This window comes from Ailuropoda melanoleuca, chromosome 1, assembly GCF_002007445.2.
Source record: "Ailuropoda melanoleuca isolate Jingjing chromosome 1, ASM200744v2, whole genome shotgun sequence".
Lineage (NCBI taxonomy): Eukaryota > Metazoa > Chordata > Mammalia > Carnivora > Ursidae > Ailuropoda > Ailuropoda melanoleuca.
The window spans coordinates 212,275,595-212,295,059 of record NC_048218.1 but is presented as its reverse complement, the minus strand read 5'-3'; the positions used below and the strand labels follow the sequence as shown (position 1 = coordinate 212,295,059).

The 19,465-nt window shown below is 39.9% G+C and overlaps 1 protein-coding gene across 3 annotated transcripts in view; it reads left to right on the top strand.

Annotated features, from left to right (window-relative positions):
- Positions 1–19,465, top strand: part of NCAPG2 (non-SMC condensin II complex subunit G2) — a 63,837-nt gene that overhangs the window by 7,465 nt on the left and 36,907 nt on the right. For all 3 annotated transcript variants that reach the window (XR_004619446.1, XM_034640153.1, XM_034640151.1), the window contains 8 exons: positions 208–322; positions 2,056–2,210; positions 4,064–4,198; positions 6,753–6,847; positions 9,115–9,184; positions 11,731–11,817; positions 14,902–14,997; positions 16,010–16,135. Coding sequence is in view for 2 of the 3 variants with exons in the window: in XM_034640153.1 (XP_034496044.1) it covers positions 208–322; positions 2,056–2,210; positions 4,064–4,198; positions 6,753–6,847; positions 9,115–9,184; positions 11,731–11,817; positions 14,902–14,997; positions 16,010–16,135 (879 nt within the window). In the remaining variant the exon portion in view is untranslated. The remainder of the gene's footprint in view (positions 1–207; positions 323–2,055; positions 2,211–4,063; positions 4,199–6,752; positions 6,848–9,114; positions 9,185–11,730; positions 11,818–14,901; positions 14,998–16,009; positions 16,136–19,465) is intronic.

Sequence of the window (19,465 nt, the reverse complement as noted above, 5' to 3'; positions counted from 1 at the left end):
GCCGGGATCACGCCCTGAGCCGAAGGCAGACGCTTAACCTCTGTGCCACCCAGGCGCCCCGACCTGTATTCAATTTTAATTCACTTTTTAGAATAAGCTAGAAGTGTGGGTTGATTTTTATAAATTTGGTAACTTTCACATTTCTTTTAAAAATTGTATTTTAAGTTGATCTTTAATCACTCGAACTTTGATTTTTTTCATTTATAGAAAAAAAACATAGAAATAATTCATGCAATTACATCTGTGGTTCTTGCTTCTGTATCTGTAATAAATGAAAGTGAGAATTATGAAGACTTACTGGAATGTGCAGTTATGTTGAATGGTAAGTTGAATTTGTGATAACATGGTGTGTTTAGAGGTGGGCATCTAATGATTCTCTGTAAAAGGAAACCAGTCATCATGTAGAAGTGGAAATATTAAGGAATAACTTTGCATTCAAGCTCTTTTACTTCAGCTAGAAAAGGAGCAAAGAAGTATTCTTTTAAGGGCTGTCCTGATGAACTGATTTAATTTAAGCCACATAGAACTATTTCAGATGGTGAAAATGTACATTACCGAATAACTGACTGCTTGTTGTTTTCAAATTTTCTGGAATGTCTTATTTGACCTACAGGACCCTAGTGATAAGAGCTTATTAAGGGAAAATGGTCTGATTATAAATTCCTCAGCTGGTGATTACTGCCAGAAAGTTTCAACTTAACCAAGCATATGTGACATTGCATTTTTTTTCTTTAAATATGTCATAAACATGACCTGAAGAATAATTATTGACTCTTAGGGGACCTTTACTATTATAATTTATATCATAGTGATTTTCAGGTTTTAACTAAATTGTGAAACTGTAGTTATTAATTTAGGAGGAACACTATGAATTTGAATATCTGATTATAAAATATTTACATAAAATTATTTTATCAATATAAAAGATGCAAAGTAATTTTAATGCATTTTATGAAAAATCATCTAAGTGTCCTGACCTTCACCCTGTGAATGTATTCATTCCATGTGACAAACTCTCCTGTGAGACTTCTCATTCTTAGTGCCACTTGGATTTATGTATTTTTTTAATTCAGAATTCTTGCGTTGGAATACAATGTGTTATTAAGAAGTTACACTCAGTTGTAATATATACTGATTAGCGAATCAGTATATAAATAGTTCCCAAATAGTTCCCAATGCTCTGTGAATGTTACTACAGTTTATTTTCACAGTCTCCAAATAACTGTTTTATAAGATGATTAGTGCTAATATTGTAGTTGTTCCTAACTTCCCATTGATTCAGGAATATAACATGGATGTAATGGCATTCAAATATCTATGGATTATAATTATGAGCATATTATCAGTATTTTCATTTCATTCTTGAGCTTTTTTTTTTTTTTTTAAAGATTTTATTTATTTATTCGACAGAGATAGAGACAGCCAGCGAGAGAGGGAACACAAGCAGGGGGAATGGGAGAGGAAGAAGCAGGCTCATAGCGGAGGAGCCTGATGTGGGACTCGATCCCATAACGCTGGGATCACGCCCTGAGCCGAAGGCAGACGCTTAACCGCTGTGCCACCCAGGCGCCCCCATTCTTGAGCTTTTCTAGTAATAAAAGCACTGTGGTTTTTGTATTCATTATAATAATTGCTTTTACTGTTTTTCACCAGTGAGCCAGAATTTGAGGCCAACCTATGAAGGACAGATATTATGGATTAGTGGTTGCCACACCTGACCTGGGTTTTGGGTTTGGTGTCGAGTGTTACCTGTGGGTGTCCTAACACTCACATTTGGGGAGTTTGAATACCTGCCTCTCTTAAATGAGGGGTTTGGGCAGTATGACCCCTCTGAGTCTTCCAGTTCTAAAATTTTGTACTCTGTTGGGTCTGCTTTTATAAAAGTAGTTAACAGTTTTTTCAAGTTAACATCCTTTGTATTCTGTAAATAATGTATATAAATTTCTGGCAAGGTAAACGTAAACCAATGTTTGTTTAGCAAACCTTTGTGAGTCATGGTACTTTACACTACTGGATCTCCTTTACTAACTGGACAATTACTGTGCTCTGTTTTAGGTATTTTATATGCATTACCTGAATCTGAAAGAAAGCTGCAGAGTTCCATTCAGGATTTATGTGTCATATGGTGGGAGAAAGGCCTGCCTGCCAAGGAAGATATGGGAAAGACTGCTTTTATCATGCTATTAAGGAAGAGTCTAGAGACTAAAACAGTATGCTTACTTTTTAAAACACATACCTTCCTTTAATAGTGCACGTGTTCATACCAGCTAGGAATTATGTTCACTCCTAAGTGGCCTGACTGCAGTTGCTTCCCCATTAGGGTCTTTTTAATGAGATGTTCGGGCAGTGGCTCTGCATTGCAGTCTATCTTTTTCTTTTTCTTTTTTTTTAATTTTTATTTATTTATTTATAAGATTTTATTTATTTGTCAGAGAGAGAGCTATACAGAGCACAAGTGGGGAATGGCAGGCAGAGGGAGAAGCAGGCTCCCCACTGAGCAGGGAGTCCGCCACAGGACTCGATTCCAGGACCTTGGGATCATGACCTGAGCTGAAGGCAGATGCTTAACTGACTGAGCCTCCCAGATGTCCCATCCACATTGCCGTCTTATGTGGGCTTTCTCCTCCATCTTCCAGGGTGTGTGGTCCTTGTCCTCCCTCTTATCACTTCATGGTAGTAAGTGGCTGTTCTACCTTCACTTTCATATATGAGTTCCAGGGAGGAAGAAGCGGTAGGGAAGCAGCAAGGGCCAGAATTCTCAGAAGTTCTCAACTTGTATCCACCATTCAGAATCAGGTCACATGGCCACATCTGTTTGCTGCAAATGGGATTTTTGAAGGGATACATTGCCACTGTTAGCGAAAGTGGATATTTTTAGTAGCAAAGAAGGGATGAGGTAACTGAGATAGGTAAGTGGAAGTGGCTGCCTGTGTTAGTGTGGTCCTCTGAGAGGCAGACCCCACCTCGGACTGCATAGGATTGGTCATATGTGATGAAGGGAGAAAGGGGGCAGGAGTGGTAGGGAAAGCCTCAGGCCCAGGTGCAGGCACCACACCCGTAGGAAGTAGGGTTGTGTCAGACTGCAGCTTAGGCAGGTTTGAGGATTGGATTTAACTTGGTCCATTTCTCAGCTTTTCATCTTTGGTGTCTAGTTAAGATATCCAGAAAAAGAACAGTTTCTATCCTCTGATCAAGAGAACAACAGATACTTATGTTCCTCTTAGAAAATTGAGCAAATGAAGAAAAGGGAAAATGAGGAAGATAAAAATCCTCTAATTCCTCTACCCAAGGTGATCATTCCTATTTTCCGGATGTTTAGGAATTTCTCTTTGTCTTTTCTCCCCCTCATACCTTTACTTCCTTATGACAGGTTCCTAGAAATGAAATTCACGGGTCAGTGGGTTTGAACTTGATGCACATTTGGAGTTCTTGCTACACACTGCCAACAGCTTTCTAGCAGACTTGCCTTTCATCACACTCGCACTGTGTGTCTGTCTCACCATGGCCTCCAAGGAGCTGCCAGTTTGATGACAGAAAAGACTGTGGCTGCTCCCTCAGCTCGCCATAAAATTGTCAGGATTTATCCTTAAGCCATTGTTAGTTTATCTTTTTAAAATCTGTTTTCAAAAAAAAAAAATCCATTTCCCCTGCCTTTTTGTTTAGCTTTTAAATCAAGGCTTTATTTAATGTCGCTCTAGTGTTTTACACCTGTCCCGTTGGTATATGGGCGCCACTAGCAGCATGGGGCTACTTAAGTTTCACTTGTAGTGAAGAAAACTAAACGCTGGGTTCCTCATCGCACCGGTCACATGTCCATGCTCTATAGCCTGCCGGGGCTGGCAGATGCTGCACTGGGCATTGCAGACTCGGACTCCACACCACAGAAACCAGGCAGTGCTGCCTATCAGTGCAGCTATGTGCTTTTGCCACAGTTTCTTCCTTTTAGATGAATAATCCAGAGTTGTAATTATTTATTATATAAAGTATTCTTATTGTAAATTTGAAACGTGACCTTAATTATTTATTAAAAAACTAACATCTTTCATTTTTATGTCATTCCTAGGGTGCAGACATATGTCGGCTTTGGCGTATTCATCAAGCTTTATATTGCTTTGATTATGATTTAGAGGAAAGTAAAGAAATCAAAGATATGCTACTTGAGTGTTTCATAAGTGTTAAATATATCAAGAAAGAAGAGGTAACTAGGTTTTTCTTTTTTGGCGTTTTTGTGTATTGCTTTTTAATGGATGTTTTTCCTAAGTTCATGTAGTTGCTCTTGTACCATGCTTGGTGCTTTAATGAAAGAGTCAGCCTAACTATCAAGGGTTGTTACATTTATTGCACATTTTTGCCACATAGCACTATTCACACGTTTTACAGATCGTTGCTTATTTCATCATTAAATCAGATGGTAATAGGTGGCTGTGAATCCTGGGGGAACTGTGATTGCACTTCAAGAATGATTAGGTTGGGGATGGGCTACATGGGTGATAGGCATTAAGGAGGGCACTTGTGATGAGCACTGGGTTTTGTGTGTAAGTGTTGAATCACTGAATTCTACTCCAGAAACCAACATTGCACTGTATGTTCACTAACAAAATTAAAAAGAAAAAGTTCTTTTTTCAATGAAAGAAAAAGAAAAGGATACTTAAAAATAAGGTTGAGAAAACATTTCCCAGTAGATTAGTCTCGACCCTCTGCCCTAATTCCAGGCTAATTGGCATTTACTCAGAACCATCATCACACAATATTCTCAATTTCTTTTTTCCTGCCATCTAGTCAATCCAGAGAGAAGCTTCTGGCCACTGCTGCACTGTCCATTTTGGTGGTCATTCCCACATGTAGCTACTGAGCATGTGGACTATGGCCAGTCGAATTGTGGCCTTCAGCATAAAATACATGGATTCAAACTTACTATGAAAAAAGAATGTAAAATAGCTCATTAAAAATTTTTATATACTTATTACATATTTAAATGATAATATTTTGGATATGTTGTCTTAAATACATTGTTAAAATTGTTTTTTACTTTTATTAATGTGGCTATTAGAAAATTTAAAAAATTACAGAGTGGCTAGTTCTCTAGTTCTCTCGGACAGTTCTGAATTGTTATCTTGGGATTCTTATGTAGTCCTTTATTGAAATTGACTATATTCCCATGCTAGGGTTGCCAAAAGATTATTGCTTATATTACAGAAAATAGCCTTTGTTTCTGGTTGCTTGTTGCATCACAGACACATATGAGGCAAAAGGAGGAAGTCGTAGGGAAGTAGGTGGGAAAAGACTTCTCAGAGGAGGAGGAGTACCAGTTTTGAGGCTTATAAATGAAGAACTTGTTCAAGGTCCTGTAGCTTGTCAGGGACAAAGACACAGTCATGCTTGGACCACTCCAAAGCACCCTCTCCAGCCAGCTAGGTTAAAGGCCAGAAAGGCTGTTTTTAGTTCCCTTGTTCACTTATTAGGTGGTGACCTTGAACAGACTACTTTGAATCTCATGTTTCCTTCTGTAAAATAGGAACCACAGTGGGTCTTTCTCAGGACTCCTGAGGAGCACACAGGGTGATGTGTGGAACCTTTAGCACAGTACCTGGCAGGGACCGAGCACGTGGGAGGTGCTCTAGCTGCTAATTCCTATCACTGCTGCGTCCTTGTTGGAAAAGACGCCTCACCTGAGGCCCGTGCCCTTGGCATCTCTGGGACTGTGGTTGAATGTGAGGAGAGCAAAGTAGCTGAGAGTGGGTTCAGACAAGTCAGCTGTCTTTGTAGTGACTTGTGCATAGTGGCTGGTGACCTGCTCCTCCACCTGTGTGTGTAAGTGCAAGTAGGTAGTAAAGACGCAAATATTTGTCTGTGTTAACACTCCTCGCTTTTGGATTGACGTCTTTTGAATTTATGATGTCTAAACTCGGTTTCCTAATGAGTCCTTTGGTTAGTTCAGTTTCCAGTCTTTCTGGATAAGTGACAAGTATCTTATGCTGTAATGGCAAGTTACTTGCAGTAAATGCTTTTTAACTTGCCTGTTGCAAGCATGAATACCCTGCTATTTGTATCAAAGTGTGTTGCATTTCTGTGGATTCCAGAGACAGTTGTGGTGGACTGGTAAGCAGTGAAGAAAGAGGTGGTGATGTTGTTTGCGGGGAAATTCTCGGTAGACGTATTTTATATGCTGTATACAGTGTAAGTATGGTGTTACTGCTTTTAAGGGTCATGTGTCATCTAGTAGTATGCATATAAATTAACATGGGGAGTATGTATATTTGAAAATTCTGGTTTGGCAGATACTTAGCCTCTTAATTTCACAAGTCTTCAGTTTTCTCATTTATAAAAGATGAAGTCAGGTGACGTTCAGTTCCACTCCACCCCAAAATGCTAGGTTTAAGCATTCTTTGATTTTAGCTTATGTAGGTAGAGCCACAATGAAATGTTTGTGGACCATTTAATTTAGCTACTGGGCAGCATGGTACAAGTCTGTGTAATCCTATGGTCGAGCACAGAAGGAGGTCAGTTGTGTCTGCTGCTAGGCCCTCCAGAGGGGAGGTCTTCTTGCCATTGCCCTGCTCTGCCCAGCTCTGTCACTCCAAGGCCCTGACTGCTGTCCTGAGTTACAATTACGTATGCTTCCTTCACCGGGAGTAACAGACTTTCATGTTACTGAACATCCAAAGAATCGTTTGTTTTTTAGTTTTTAGTTATCAGGAACTTTTTACTTGGTTGCAATGTCAACATAATTTATATATATATTTTTTTAATAGGGAAGAAGATTTCTTAGTTCTCTCTTCAATTGGAATGTAAATTTTATTAAAATGATCCACGAGACCATTAAAAACCAGCTACAGGGGTTACAAAAGTAAGTATAAAAGGCAATTGATATTTTGTGCTCTTTTTTTTTTTTTTTTAAAGATTNCCTGAGTTACAATTACGTATGCTTCCTTCACCGGGAGTAACAGACTTTCATGTTACTGAACATCCAAAGAATTGTTTGTTTTTTAGTTTTTAGTTATCAGGAACTTTTTACTTGGTTGCAATGTCAACATAATATATATATATATTTTTTTTTAATAGGGAAGAAGATTTCTTAGTTCTCTCTTCAATTGGAATGTAAATTTTATTAAAATGATCCACGAGACCATTAAAAACCAGCTACAGGGGTTACAAAAGTAAGTATAAAAGGCAATTGATATTTTGTGCTCTTTTTTTTTTTTTTTTAAANTTTTTTTTTTTTTTTTTAAGATTTTATTTATTTATTTGACAGAGAGAGAGACAGCCAGCAAAAGGGAACATAGGCACGGGGGAGTGGGAGAGGAAGAAGCAGGCTCCCAGAGGAGGAGCCCGACGCGGGGCTCGATCCCAGGACTCCGGGATCATGCCCTGAGCTGAAGGCAGATGCTTAACGATTGAGCCACCCAGGCGCCCCTATTTTGTGCTGTCTTAATCTGATTATGAAATATTCTATTTGACCTGACTCTTAAAGTTATATTAATATATTGGAAGCTTTAAAAATTATCTTTTAGATTATATTATTTGTTATGTACTGTTTTTATTATGTGCTGTTGTTTTTACTACTATATTTATTATGTACTGTCGTATCAATGGATAGTTTTTTCCCTGCTATAGGAAATCATTCTTTTTCAGTAATGACATTGAAATTAAGATTTTAATTTGTGGTGGTTCTTTAAATAGTAAAATTATTGGGGCGCCTGGGTGGCTCAGTCGTTAAGCGTCTGCCTTCGGCTCAGGGCGTGATCCCAGCATTATGGGATCGAGCCCCACATCAGGCTCCTCCGCTGGGAGCCTGCTTCTTCCTCTCCCACTCCCCCTTCTTGTGTTCCCTCTCTCGCTGGCTATGTCTCTCTCTGTCCAATAAATAAATAAAAAATCTTTANTAAGCGTCTGCCTTCGGCTCAGGGCGTGATCCCAGCATTATGGGATCGAGCCCCACATCAGGCTCCTCCGCTGGGAGCCTGCTTCTTCCTCTCCCACTCCCCCTTCTTGTGTTCCCTCTCTCGCTGGCTGTGTCTCTCTCTGTCCAATAAATAAATAAAAAATCTTTAAAAAAAATTATAAAAAATAAATAAATAAATAAATAAATAGTAAAATTATTTACCAATTAAATCTTAACCTCAGTCGCAGTAAATTCCATGTCCCCAGCACTTCTGATACCATTTGAATGTAATGTCTACTTTCCAGTTGACTGTGGACTGAGCTATGTGGTTTGGTGGGAAGAGTCCTGCAGGGTAAGAGTCTAGGGTGCGCTCACAAGCTTGAGCTCCCAGCCTCTTGGAACCTCACAGCAGCTGGAGCTATCATGGTGAATGAATGTTTGCTGTTTGCCAGGTATAGGGCTCAGTGCTTCATCTGCTCTGCAGCTGCGTACTTAGTGTGCATTTCCAAATGGAATCCTTCAACTCTTGAGGTGGGCTTGTTTGCTGAGTTTCCCTGTCAGGTAGCTAGCTCTGGTTAAGTACTGAGGTGAGATTTGACTCTGAATCCCTATGACACAGCTCCTGCTATTTGCTAGAATGCTTTCTCTTCGTGTTTCCTCACTGGCAAAATATTTGGGTTAAACCAGTAGATTTCTAAACCGATTCTAAAAGTCAACTCTGGTATTTTAGGGAATTAGTAATCTGGAAAGTCCAGAATTGATTCCCAAGTCAAAATTGTATTTATAAATTTAAACATTTTTTTACTCAAGAATTTGGTTCTCAGCTTATGTTCTCATAATTTCACAGAAAATAGTAAAGTTCCAGGGAAACCTTGACTGAGAAGGAAGAAAATCGTTTGATATTCAGTTCCCCTTCTCAAAATTTCTTCCTTTTTCTGCTTCCTGCTCCAGGTAGATAACCTGTCTCCCTAGGTGCTTGGCAGAGCACTAGCGGAGTTTCTCCTCCTCGGGGGTAGGAGGGAGCCTGAACTGACACACGTTATGAGTGTGATTGTTTGGGGGCCCCTGGCTGGCTCAGTCAGAAGAGCGTGCCCCTCCTGATCTCAGGGTCATGAGTTTGAGTCCCACGTTGGGTATAGAGATTACTTAAAAAAACAAAAACAAACAAACAAAAAAAACTTTTTAAAAAAAGTGTAGTGGTACTTGCAGTAACTTTTTTTCCCCCCCCATAGATCTTTGATGGTACACGTTGCAGAAATTTATTTCAGAGCTTGGAAAAAGGCCTCAGGGAAAATATTGGAGGTATTTTCTTTTCATTTTATTAAATGTTAACATTTATTTTTGTTGTATTCTAGTTACTAAATAAGTCGTCATGGATAGTCATTTAAAAACTGTGTTGATGCTCTTTGTCAAAATGAAGCCAGATAATGAGACTCCATGGGACGGAGACTTCACTCTCATTCCCATAAATTTTCACGCTCAGTCACAGACCCAGGATTACTGCCACTCATTGAGATTTTCCCCGTATCATTTTGGTAGCTTTATTAGAGCTGTGCTGTCCAGCCGTGCACTGGGAATGTGTCCAGTGCACGTCTCACACAGACGTGCTGTGTGAGAAACACCAGATTCCGAAGACATAGTGGGGAAAGAAGAATGTAAAATATCTATCAATGTGTTTTTAAAATATTGCTTGCATGTTGAAGTGATAATTTGGCTATATTGGGCTGAACAAAATATATTACTAAAATAGTTTTACCTATTTCTTTTGTTGTTTTTAACGTTGTTACTAGAAAACTTAAAATTGCATTTGTGGTTAGCATTCTGTTTTTGCTGGGCTGTGCTGCTCTGGAACCTCAAACTACCTCTTATCTGTTAGTTATTTTATTTTTGAGAATGTAAAGACATTCATCCTGAATATGGCTAACGTTGAATGGCCGTGTAATATCTGCATCATGAAGATGTGGCTTTATAATACACAATCACTATAAAACTCAAAGGCCCTTTGTAAAAATATCAAAAGAAAGTGTTTTTGTCTGATATCCTGTATGTTTTCCTCATACTATGTTCTCAAATGTGTTTTCTTTCCAAGAGTAAAATTTTTACTCTAAGTTGAAGAGGGGTCTTTGCTCTTCAGGGAGCAGGCCCTGAGCTGGTGGGTCAGGGAGTGCTTTACTGATGTCTGGACCTTCCTTCTGTCCACTGTGCTTCTGTGCAGTTGAAGCTTGGTTTATCACCGACTTCCACTTCTAGAAGATAAAACTTGATTGCTCATATCCCCTGCTGACAATATCTATGATCATCTTGCAGCATAAACTTTTTTGGAGGAAAGGGCAAAATCACGACATTGCTTTGCATTTCTGTGTTGTTTTATTGCATGACACTTGTTCACAGGAAGGAGTATTTGTCCCCCTTTTCTCCAATAGTGGTTTTAAAAATAGATGTTTGTAGGGGTGCCTGGCTGGCTCTGTCAGTGGAGTGTGCAATTCTTGATGTCTAATTGTGGGTTTGAGCCCCACATTGGGTGTAGAGATCATTAAAAATAAAGCCCAATTTAAAAAATGGGTGTTAGTAGTTAAAAACATAACTGATTGAATCTGTACCAAATTAGTGCCCGCTCTTTGTACTTCTCAGGCTCTCTGCTTTCTCTCTTCCTCCCTCCCTTCAGATTTTTAAAGCAAGATCCAAATATGACATCTCATATCTATGTACTTCAGTATGCATCGCTAAGGAATATGGTTATACAATGCCATTAACATACTTAACAAAATTAACAATATCTGGGTATTTTTGAAAATATTTAAATTTCTCTGCTTTGTTTCAAAGATGTGTTTTTATAGTTTGTTTTTTTTTTTGGAATCAGGATCCAATAAGTCTCCTATGGCATTTGTTATATCATTTAACTCTCTTAGAGCATTCCTCCCCAGCTCCTTTTCTGTTTTTAAAACTTGTGCCATTCATGGATATGTTGAAGAAACTGGGTCAGTTGTCCTGTAGAATGTCCATATTCTGGTAGTTAACTCTAAAGTTTCAACTTTTGTGGCACAAATACTCAGTAGGTAGTGCTGTGTACCCCATTTCATCACAAGTCAGTGTGTGGTTCCCCACATGTAGTGATGCTGCGATTTCTTAGTGGCTTCAGGTGAAGGAAGTATTTTCAGAGATAATGAAGGAGGCTAATAGCAATAGCAGGCTTTCCTTGTGTCCTTCCCTAAAGCTGTGGGACCCCAGGTGTAGGGGCAGAGTATAGGGTAACAGACCAGAGGGTCCACTGGGGGTTTGGGCTGCTCTCAGTTGTTGGCTCTGCCTCCTTTGCCCAGCTCTGGAGGTCTGTAGGTGTTGTGGGCTAACCAAAGATCTACCCACACCTACACCCCAACCCTGCCCCTCCACATGGAAGCCCTGAAAGAGCTTGTTTCAGTCACTTTGGAGTCCTGGCCCACACCTTAAAGGTAGTTCAGCGTCAGCTCTGGGGAAGCTCTTGGAACAGATCCAGTCTCTGAGGTCCTCTGGGTCAGGATGACTCAGAAGAGAGGCCCCTCAGGCCATGCTCGGTCCCTGAGCCATGTGGCTTGAACTAGCCTCAAGTGGTAGGGAGAAGCTTGTTGTGCCATCTAGCACAGATTTGGTATTTCATCGAATAAGATAGAAGAAGCTAAAGGAATATGAAAACTAAAGGGATTGTAAGAGGTATAGATTTAAAGTGGGAAAGCTCTGAGCAGGGGATCCTGGTGCTTTCCCTCACAAAGTAGAAGATGAACAGAGCCGACTCCAGCGGCTGTGCTGCTTGTCCCGTCGTCTGTTGGAGCACACACGCGCACTGAGCACTAACATTGTGCTTGCCATTCCAGACGATCGAAAACGGGTGCATCCAGGACTTCATGCACCACGGCATCCACCTTCCGCGCAGGTCTCCAGTGCACTCCAGGGTGCGCGAGGTGAGCCAGGCACTTGCCACACCAGGCACAGGTTTTTTGGATAATGTCTCAGCTTCTTTGTTTTTAGATTATTGTTTTTGTTAAATTTAAAAATTAAGTTAACCCCTCACAGGCATCGCCTTAAAGAGCCTTCTCAGAATCTTGATGTTTGGTATCTGGCAGTTTTAACTAGGAGAAGAAAAGTATGTTGTTAAGAGAGTCAGAACTTTATTCAAATAATCTTTGAATTCTTTGACATGAAAATAAATGTCCAGAATCATTACTAACTGCTACTACTACTTTTTCAGAAAAGAATATTCGAGATTATTTTTATTGTTTGCTTTCATACATTAAATTTTCATTTTGATATTTTGTAAACCAAATGGAATAAGTGTTTGGGTAGTTTCTTTTGATATTAAGGATTTTGTTTTTAAAAGCTAATCTCAGCGGCGCCTGGCTGGCTCAGTCAGTAGAACACGCAGCTCTTGATCGCAGGGTCGTGAGTTTGAGCCCCACATGTGGCGTAGAATTTACTTAAAATAAAAATTTTTAAAAACTAGTCTCAGAATTTAGATATGAATTTTATACTTCTGTTGTAAATGATCTGACTAAATAAGGCTTTATTATCAGTGTCATAATGACACTGTTAGGTGTTTGATAATCATAATGACCTCGGCAGGAGGAATTGGAAAATGTGGTCTGTTTAGGAACAAGATCAGTGTCCTAAACCAGGAGTGATGCCTTGTGTGTTTGCTGTTAATTTTGGCAACCGTACATTAAGAAGCTAAATGAACAAAGACTATCTCTTTACTTTCTTATATAGTGAAATTATTATTTGTAGAGTGTAAATATACTAATTATATTAAGCTTGAAAGGATAAGAAGACATTTCTTTACATTATTGATACTTTAGTTTTAGTTATCCAAAAATAAAAAAACCCAGAGATAAATATATCCAGTTGTTACCCGCCCCCCACCTCCAAAGACACAGAATCCTAGTATGGCTTCATTAAGGTGTAGGTCAGCTTGGGTCATTTATTTGGTGTTTCGGATTCTATTTAGTCATAAAGAATGGCAGCCTGTTAAACTGGATAAATTTGTGACATAATCGCTTCCTTCTTGGTACCAAATAACTAAAGACTTTTTCCCCAAGATTTCTTCATATTTGGTTTTCTGCTCTGGTAGTCTGAGTAATTAAAATATTTGAAGTATAGATATCACTGTTCAGTAAAACTATGGGAAAATACAAAGAATTAAAAGGAAGAATATTAAATTTCACTTTTCGAATGCAGTATATTCCTGGACTCTAATTCTTATCAATGCTTATAACACATTGTAGCTTCTTCCTCAAATCCCTTTTTTGGTAAACATCACATTTGTATGATAAATTATTTTACTGATATGTTGAAAGAAGCTTTAAGAAATGCTTCAGATGTTATTTGAAAGTAAAAATCCCCATACCATTGATGAAAATCTAACATTAGTTACAACTCTGCGAATATACTAAAGCCCACTGAATTGTATACTTTAAAAGAGTGACTTTTAGGGTATGGGATTTGTAACTCGATAAAGCTGTTTAAAAATCTTGCCGTAAAGGAGCACGTGGGTGGCTCAGTCAGTTGAGCATCTGCCTCTTGGTCTTAGCTCTTGATCTTAGGGTTGTGGATTCAAGCCCCGTGTTGGGCTCCACAGTGGGCGTGGAGCCTACTTAAAAATGAATTAATTAATTAATAAAAATAAAATATTTCTGGGGCACCTCGGTGGCTCAGTCAGTTAAGCGTCTGCCTTCTGCTCAGGTCCTGATCCCAGGAAGCTGGGATCGGGCCTGCATTGGGCTCCCTGCTCAAAGGGTAGCCTGCTTCTCCTTCTTCCTCAGCTGCTCCCTCTGCTGCTCCCCCTGCTTGTGTTGTCTCTCTTGCTCTCTCTCAAATAAATGAATCTTAAAAAAAAATAAAATCTTTCTGTAAAGTGAGTATACCATCGATAGATACCAAAACTTGATAGTATTGTACACACACACAAAAAAACTATAGTCTAATATCACTTAATCACCATCAATAAAAATTCTCAAATAAAGAATTCTCAATCAGAAGAAATAATCCCCAGGGGCGCCTGGGTAGCACAGTCGTTAAGCCTCTGCCTTTGGCTCAGGGCGTGATCCTGGCGCTCTGGGATCGAGCCCCACATCAGGCTCTTCCGCTGTGAGCTTGCTTCTTCCTCTCCCACTTCCCCTGCTTGTGTTCCCTCTCTCGCTGGCTGTCTCTCTGTCAAGTAAATGGATAAAATCTTTAAAAAAAAAAAAAAGAAGAAGAAATAATCCCCAGACTGTAGTTCTTTTAGGGTAAAGTTGATTCAGGTTCACTTAAAGTATAATCTGTTGTTGAATAACCTGTTTTATTTTTACTTTCCACTTTTCACTAATAAAATTTTAGTTCCAAGAGTGGTGAATTAAGAAAGTAAGGCAAAACTGGTTTTTGCTAGAGAATAGGAGTCTGAAGAGTTGCAAGAAGATTCTGGCTGGTGAAGAGGGCAGTAGGAAAAGGACAAAGGAGTGGAAGCTGAGCGCACAACCCATTCTCCTGATTGTTCATAAGTTTGGGGAGGATCGATACCTAAGTTAAGCTGGTACTGTGAAGGGCCACTGAGCAATGACACCCTTTTGGAGACCTAGGCGTGTTTCAGGTGCTCCTCATAGTGACTTACAACCAGCTCATTTTGGAACCAGAAGGGGCTGTAGAGACCATTCAGGCTGACTCCCTTATACACCTTTTCCACTTCACCCTGAAGGTCAGAGGTCTCAGTGCACCTGTTTTGAGGTCGACTGTTGGTAGAAGAGTAGGAACTATAACCCACGCCCTTTATTACCCAAGGTCATTGATCTTTATTTCTGCCGTAGGCTTCTTTCATGTGATTTCTCTCATGTGTTTAGTACTGTCAGTGTATCTATCACTGTGTCTTCTCTTAGGAAAGAATTGTCAAGACTTGTGAAGCGGGAGGGTCTGTTTTGGTGGAGAGGACAACTTGCCCTCTCTCTTCAAAGTAGGATCCTTAAATGCTCTTTTTAAAAACAACATTACCTTTCTTTTCTTCTTTTCTTGGCTCTTAGGTGCTGTGTTATTTTCATCATCAAAAAAAAGTTCGTCAGGGAGTGGAAGAGATGCTTTACAGATTATATAAACCCATCCTTTGGAGAGGACTAAAGGTACAGCTCTTAAATACTCCTTCCATGTTAAGAATGTGCTAATTATGGTTTTGAATTTATTGTGCTCTAATTCAGAATTGTGATAAGGCAGTATAAATAAGACTGGAAGCTGGGGGCTTTGTGAAATTTTGGGATAAATGTTTTATTCTTTTATTAAAAACATTTTTAGGCCTCTTAGACTGGGAATCTGAATTGGTTTAGCGCTGACTGCACAGTGGGAAGGGGGTTACATGCCATGTAAGCCAGCAGAGGCATTGGGGGTCTGTATAGCTGAACTGGTCCATCCTGGCCCTCTGGACCTTCTGCTGATGACTGAGACACAGGGTGACTACCTTCCGGGGGTGCTGGAATGAACATGAGTAATTTTCATCATGGTAAATCTAGTATTGGGAGAGAGAGAGAGTCAGTATTTCTTAGTGACATAAGGTGGACTTCGAGGCGAGGAATCGGGTCTTTATTTTTTTTTTTAAAGATTTATATATTTATTTTAGAGAGAGAGTGTGTGGGGGAAGGGGCAGAAGGAGAGAATCTCAAGCAGACTCCCTGCCGAGTGGGGAGCCTGACCTGGGGCTCAGTCTCATGACCCATGAGATTATGACCTCAGCCAAAAGCAAGAGTCGGAGGCTTAACCAATTGTGCCACACAGGTGCCCCCAAAACACATGGTTTGTACTCTTTCTCTTTTTTTTTAAGTAGGCTCCATGTGTGGAGCCCAATATGAGGCTTGAACTCGTGACCCAGAGATCAAGACCTGAGCTGAGATCAAGAGTCACATGTTAACCGACTGAGCCACTCAGGTGCCCCTGAGTCTTTTAATATCCGTCATTACTGAGCCAGGAATTTGGTTTAGCTCACAGGAGGTCTCCTAAGTTTGGTCAGTTAAAAGATTGTGATTGTCTTTAATTTATAAGTACGTCTGTATTTAGATCCTTACAAGCATTATTTAGGAAATCTACACTGAAGCCTTTGAATGTTTGCTCCTTGGATTCTGAAACACTCTTTTCTTATTCCAGGCCCGAAACTCTGAAGTCCGGTCAAATGCTGCCCTTTTGTTCATTGAAGCATTTCCTATTAGGGATCCAAATTTCAATGCTATTGAAATGGATAGTGAAATTCAGAAACAGTTTGAAGAACTCTACGTACGTATTGCGTGTGGCTGAGTCACCTACAGGGTCAGCTCCTTCTGGGCCTGGTGTGGGTCCTGGTTTCCCCCTGTAACTCCCTGTGTGCTGTCCTCTAAGGCAGGCTTTCCAGATCTTGACATTCCTGTGTTCCCCCTGGTGCCTTCTGTGACAACATGGACCCAATAGTGTTTTATTCTTTTTGTCTTTGTCACCTTTGGAACATCTAATTATTTATTACTCTATATATTGTAAAGGTTTTACACGTATTCTTGTCTACCCAGCATAGAGGCAGTATGACGTGGTTATAGTAGGTTTGATTCCACTTCTCTACAGCTGTATAACTTTGGGCAAGTCGCTAACTTTTCTGTGTTTTTATCCGATTTGTTGATGTTGGTATGGCCTGCTCTAAAGTCGTGGAGTAGTGTAGGTGGACGAACACTGCTGATGTCTTAAGGCAAGCCTGTAGATAGTGCCTGTTGCAATAGATTTTCAAATAGACATGAGAACATTAGGATGCCACATTTATTTCCAAGGGTACTGTGGGGATTTTTTCGTCTAGTTGGAAAGTGCTAGCCTCGGCTTATTTCTCTACATACCCTTATATTTTCAGGCTTCCTAACACAAGCTAAAAAATACTATTTATTGCCCTAGTTAGTAGAATAAAATTTTAGGAAGTGATAGCAAAAATGCCATGATAAGCATGGTTACCCACGGCATTCCTAAAATACTTCCTTTTGTTTGTTAAGNATTTTTTTTTTTTTTTTTTTTTTTGAGAGAGAGAGAGAGGGAGCACAAGTGTGGGGGCGGTGAGCAAAGGGAGGCAGAGAAGCAGACTCCCTGCTGAGCGTGGAGCCCGATGCAGGGCTCAGTCTCAGGACCCTGAGATCGTGACCCAAGCCAAAGTCAGACACGTAACCGACTGAGCCGCCCTGGTGCCCCTGTTGGTTTTTTTATTTAATGACAAATCTCAGACATGCAGCAAGTTGAAATAATAGTGTAACGACTATGTGTAGACTTAGTTCTTTATATGTACATACATATACACATGTGCGTATGCATACATACACACCTATATGCTGGCACACACGCACCTAAAATGAAGTCATTAGTATTTTGCTCTAAGTGCCTTATCCACATGTATGTTTACCTAAAATTCCCCTTGAGAATCATTGATTTTGTGGTGCTAATGTTGGTGGGCAAATCAAAACTAGATTTTGGTAGTTTTTTGATCTTTTTTCTTTTAATTAAGATTTTATTTATTTATTTGAGAGAGAGAGAGAGTATGAGCCGGGGGAGGGGCAGAGGGAGAAGGAGAAGCAGAATCCGTGCTGAGCAGGCAGCCTGACTCGGGGCTTGATCCCAGGACTGAGATCACAACCTGAACCGAAGTCAGACACTTAATCGACTGAGCCACACAGGCGCCCCAAAGTTTGCCCTTTTTAACTTGGGTGTCCAAATCTATGAACCCCTGTTCTTTTTAAATGTGCAGGTGTCTGCCTTGGATGTGGTGTTGGAGTGTGTGCTGTGTCTTATATCGTACCTGCTGCTTTACAGATTCACAGCGTGTGCGTGGGCCTCCGGCTCCTGAGCAGAACCCTTCGGAGCGGTCCTCTGTGGGTGTCCTACTGGGGACCTCCTTAGCCTGACTGACAGTGACTGAGAGCATGGAGTCACACATTTTGTTTTATGTCCCACTTCCCACATAATAAGTCTGGTCTTGATCAGCTTACTTAACCTCTTTAGTCCTGTTTCTTCTTTAAAACTGGAAATAATATTCTGTAGGATTGTGATAAGGTCTCAATGAAAAATTATATATAAAACATTTAGTTCAATCCCTAGCATTAAGATGACAGTGGTTATAGGTGAAGGGGATTAGGAGTGCAACTTTGTAAGTATTGAGTAATATGTAGAATTGTTGAATCACTATATTGTACACCTGAAAAAAATATAGCACTGTGTTAACTACATCTGAATTAAAATTTAAAAAATATTAGGTAAAAAAATGACAGTACTTATTACTACTGTCCATAGGAACATTAAAAAATACATAAAGTGATGCGATGATGTAATATAATATTAGGAACATATTAGTGAATCCTGTGTCTCTTGTACCAGAAACTGAAATGAATTTCTAGAGGTGAGTTTACTACTAATTTACTAGATGAAAGATGTGTAGGGAGCTGTTGGTCTCTTAGAGAATAGATGCTGTCAAATGCTTGGTACCTTGGATATTAGAATATTGGCTAATGAATGGTGTAACTGTATCTCTTTCTATTCCATTAAAAATCTCTTATATTGTAAATTGAAGAAATCTTACTGTGAGAACATCATAGTTGGTAGAAATATTGTGTGAATAAAAATGTTTCCATGCTACGAAGTTTCATGTAATTTTAGCAAATGCGTAATGTGGACATGTTAATAAATTTAAGAGGCAGGACCTATGAAATAATTGTTTTACAGTAAAAAATAAATTATACAAAGGAATGGCAAATTCTCATTGGAGAAAGCACCTCAAAGAAATGCCAAATCTTTGTTAGATTTTAAGGAATACACCATATTAAGACTGGTAAGTGGGTTGTGGTTTTGCACAGAGGACAGGGCTTGTCAACATATCAGGTTCTCCTTGGGTTCTGTGGCTGAAGGACAGGCAGACCAGTGACCCCAAGGTAACGAGATGGGGAGGGGCCTCCCCTCTTGGTGGCTTTCTCTCCTTTCTTTTTTCCTCTGTAGAGATGTTTGAGTTATTGCTGGCTTTTCTAAGCTCCTCTGTTCCCTTCAGGCCTTTTTTGAGAGCTCTTCCCTGGCAGGTGGTTGGTTTACTGTGGGAACAAATGCATGGAGCTCTCAGCAGCCCTGGTACCATCCGTGTTCATGACCCCAGGTTTGGGCAAGTCTGAGCTCTGGAATGGTATGGGAATGTCTGGGTCACAACCTTTTCTGCTCTTCTTTCCATGAAATCTATTCTTACTCAGTTTCCTGCTTGTAGAAATCCCTCATTTTCGGGGCACCTGGTGGTTCAGTCGGTTAAGCATCTGCCTTTGGCTCAGGTCATGATCTCGGGGTCCTGGGATTGAGCCCCATGTCAGGCTCTCTGCTCAGCAGGGAATCTACTTCTCCCTCTCCCTCTGTGCTCTTTCTCTCTTAAATAAATAAATAAAATCTTTAAAAAAAAATCCCTCATTTCCAATGTTGCCATCAATACTACCTTGTCATTTTGGTCAGATTTTGGGGAGGAGAGGAAGTAAGTGCTTATTCATCCTAACTTGAAGGCTTTTTCCCTCCAAAATACAGAGTAAGAATTATTTGTGCTCTTAAACTTTTATAATAGAAAAATTTGCACATGGA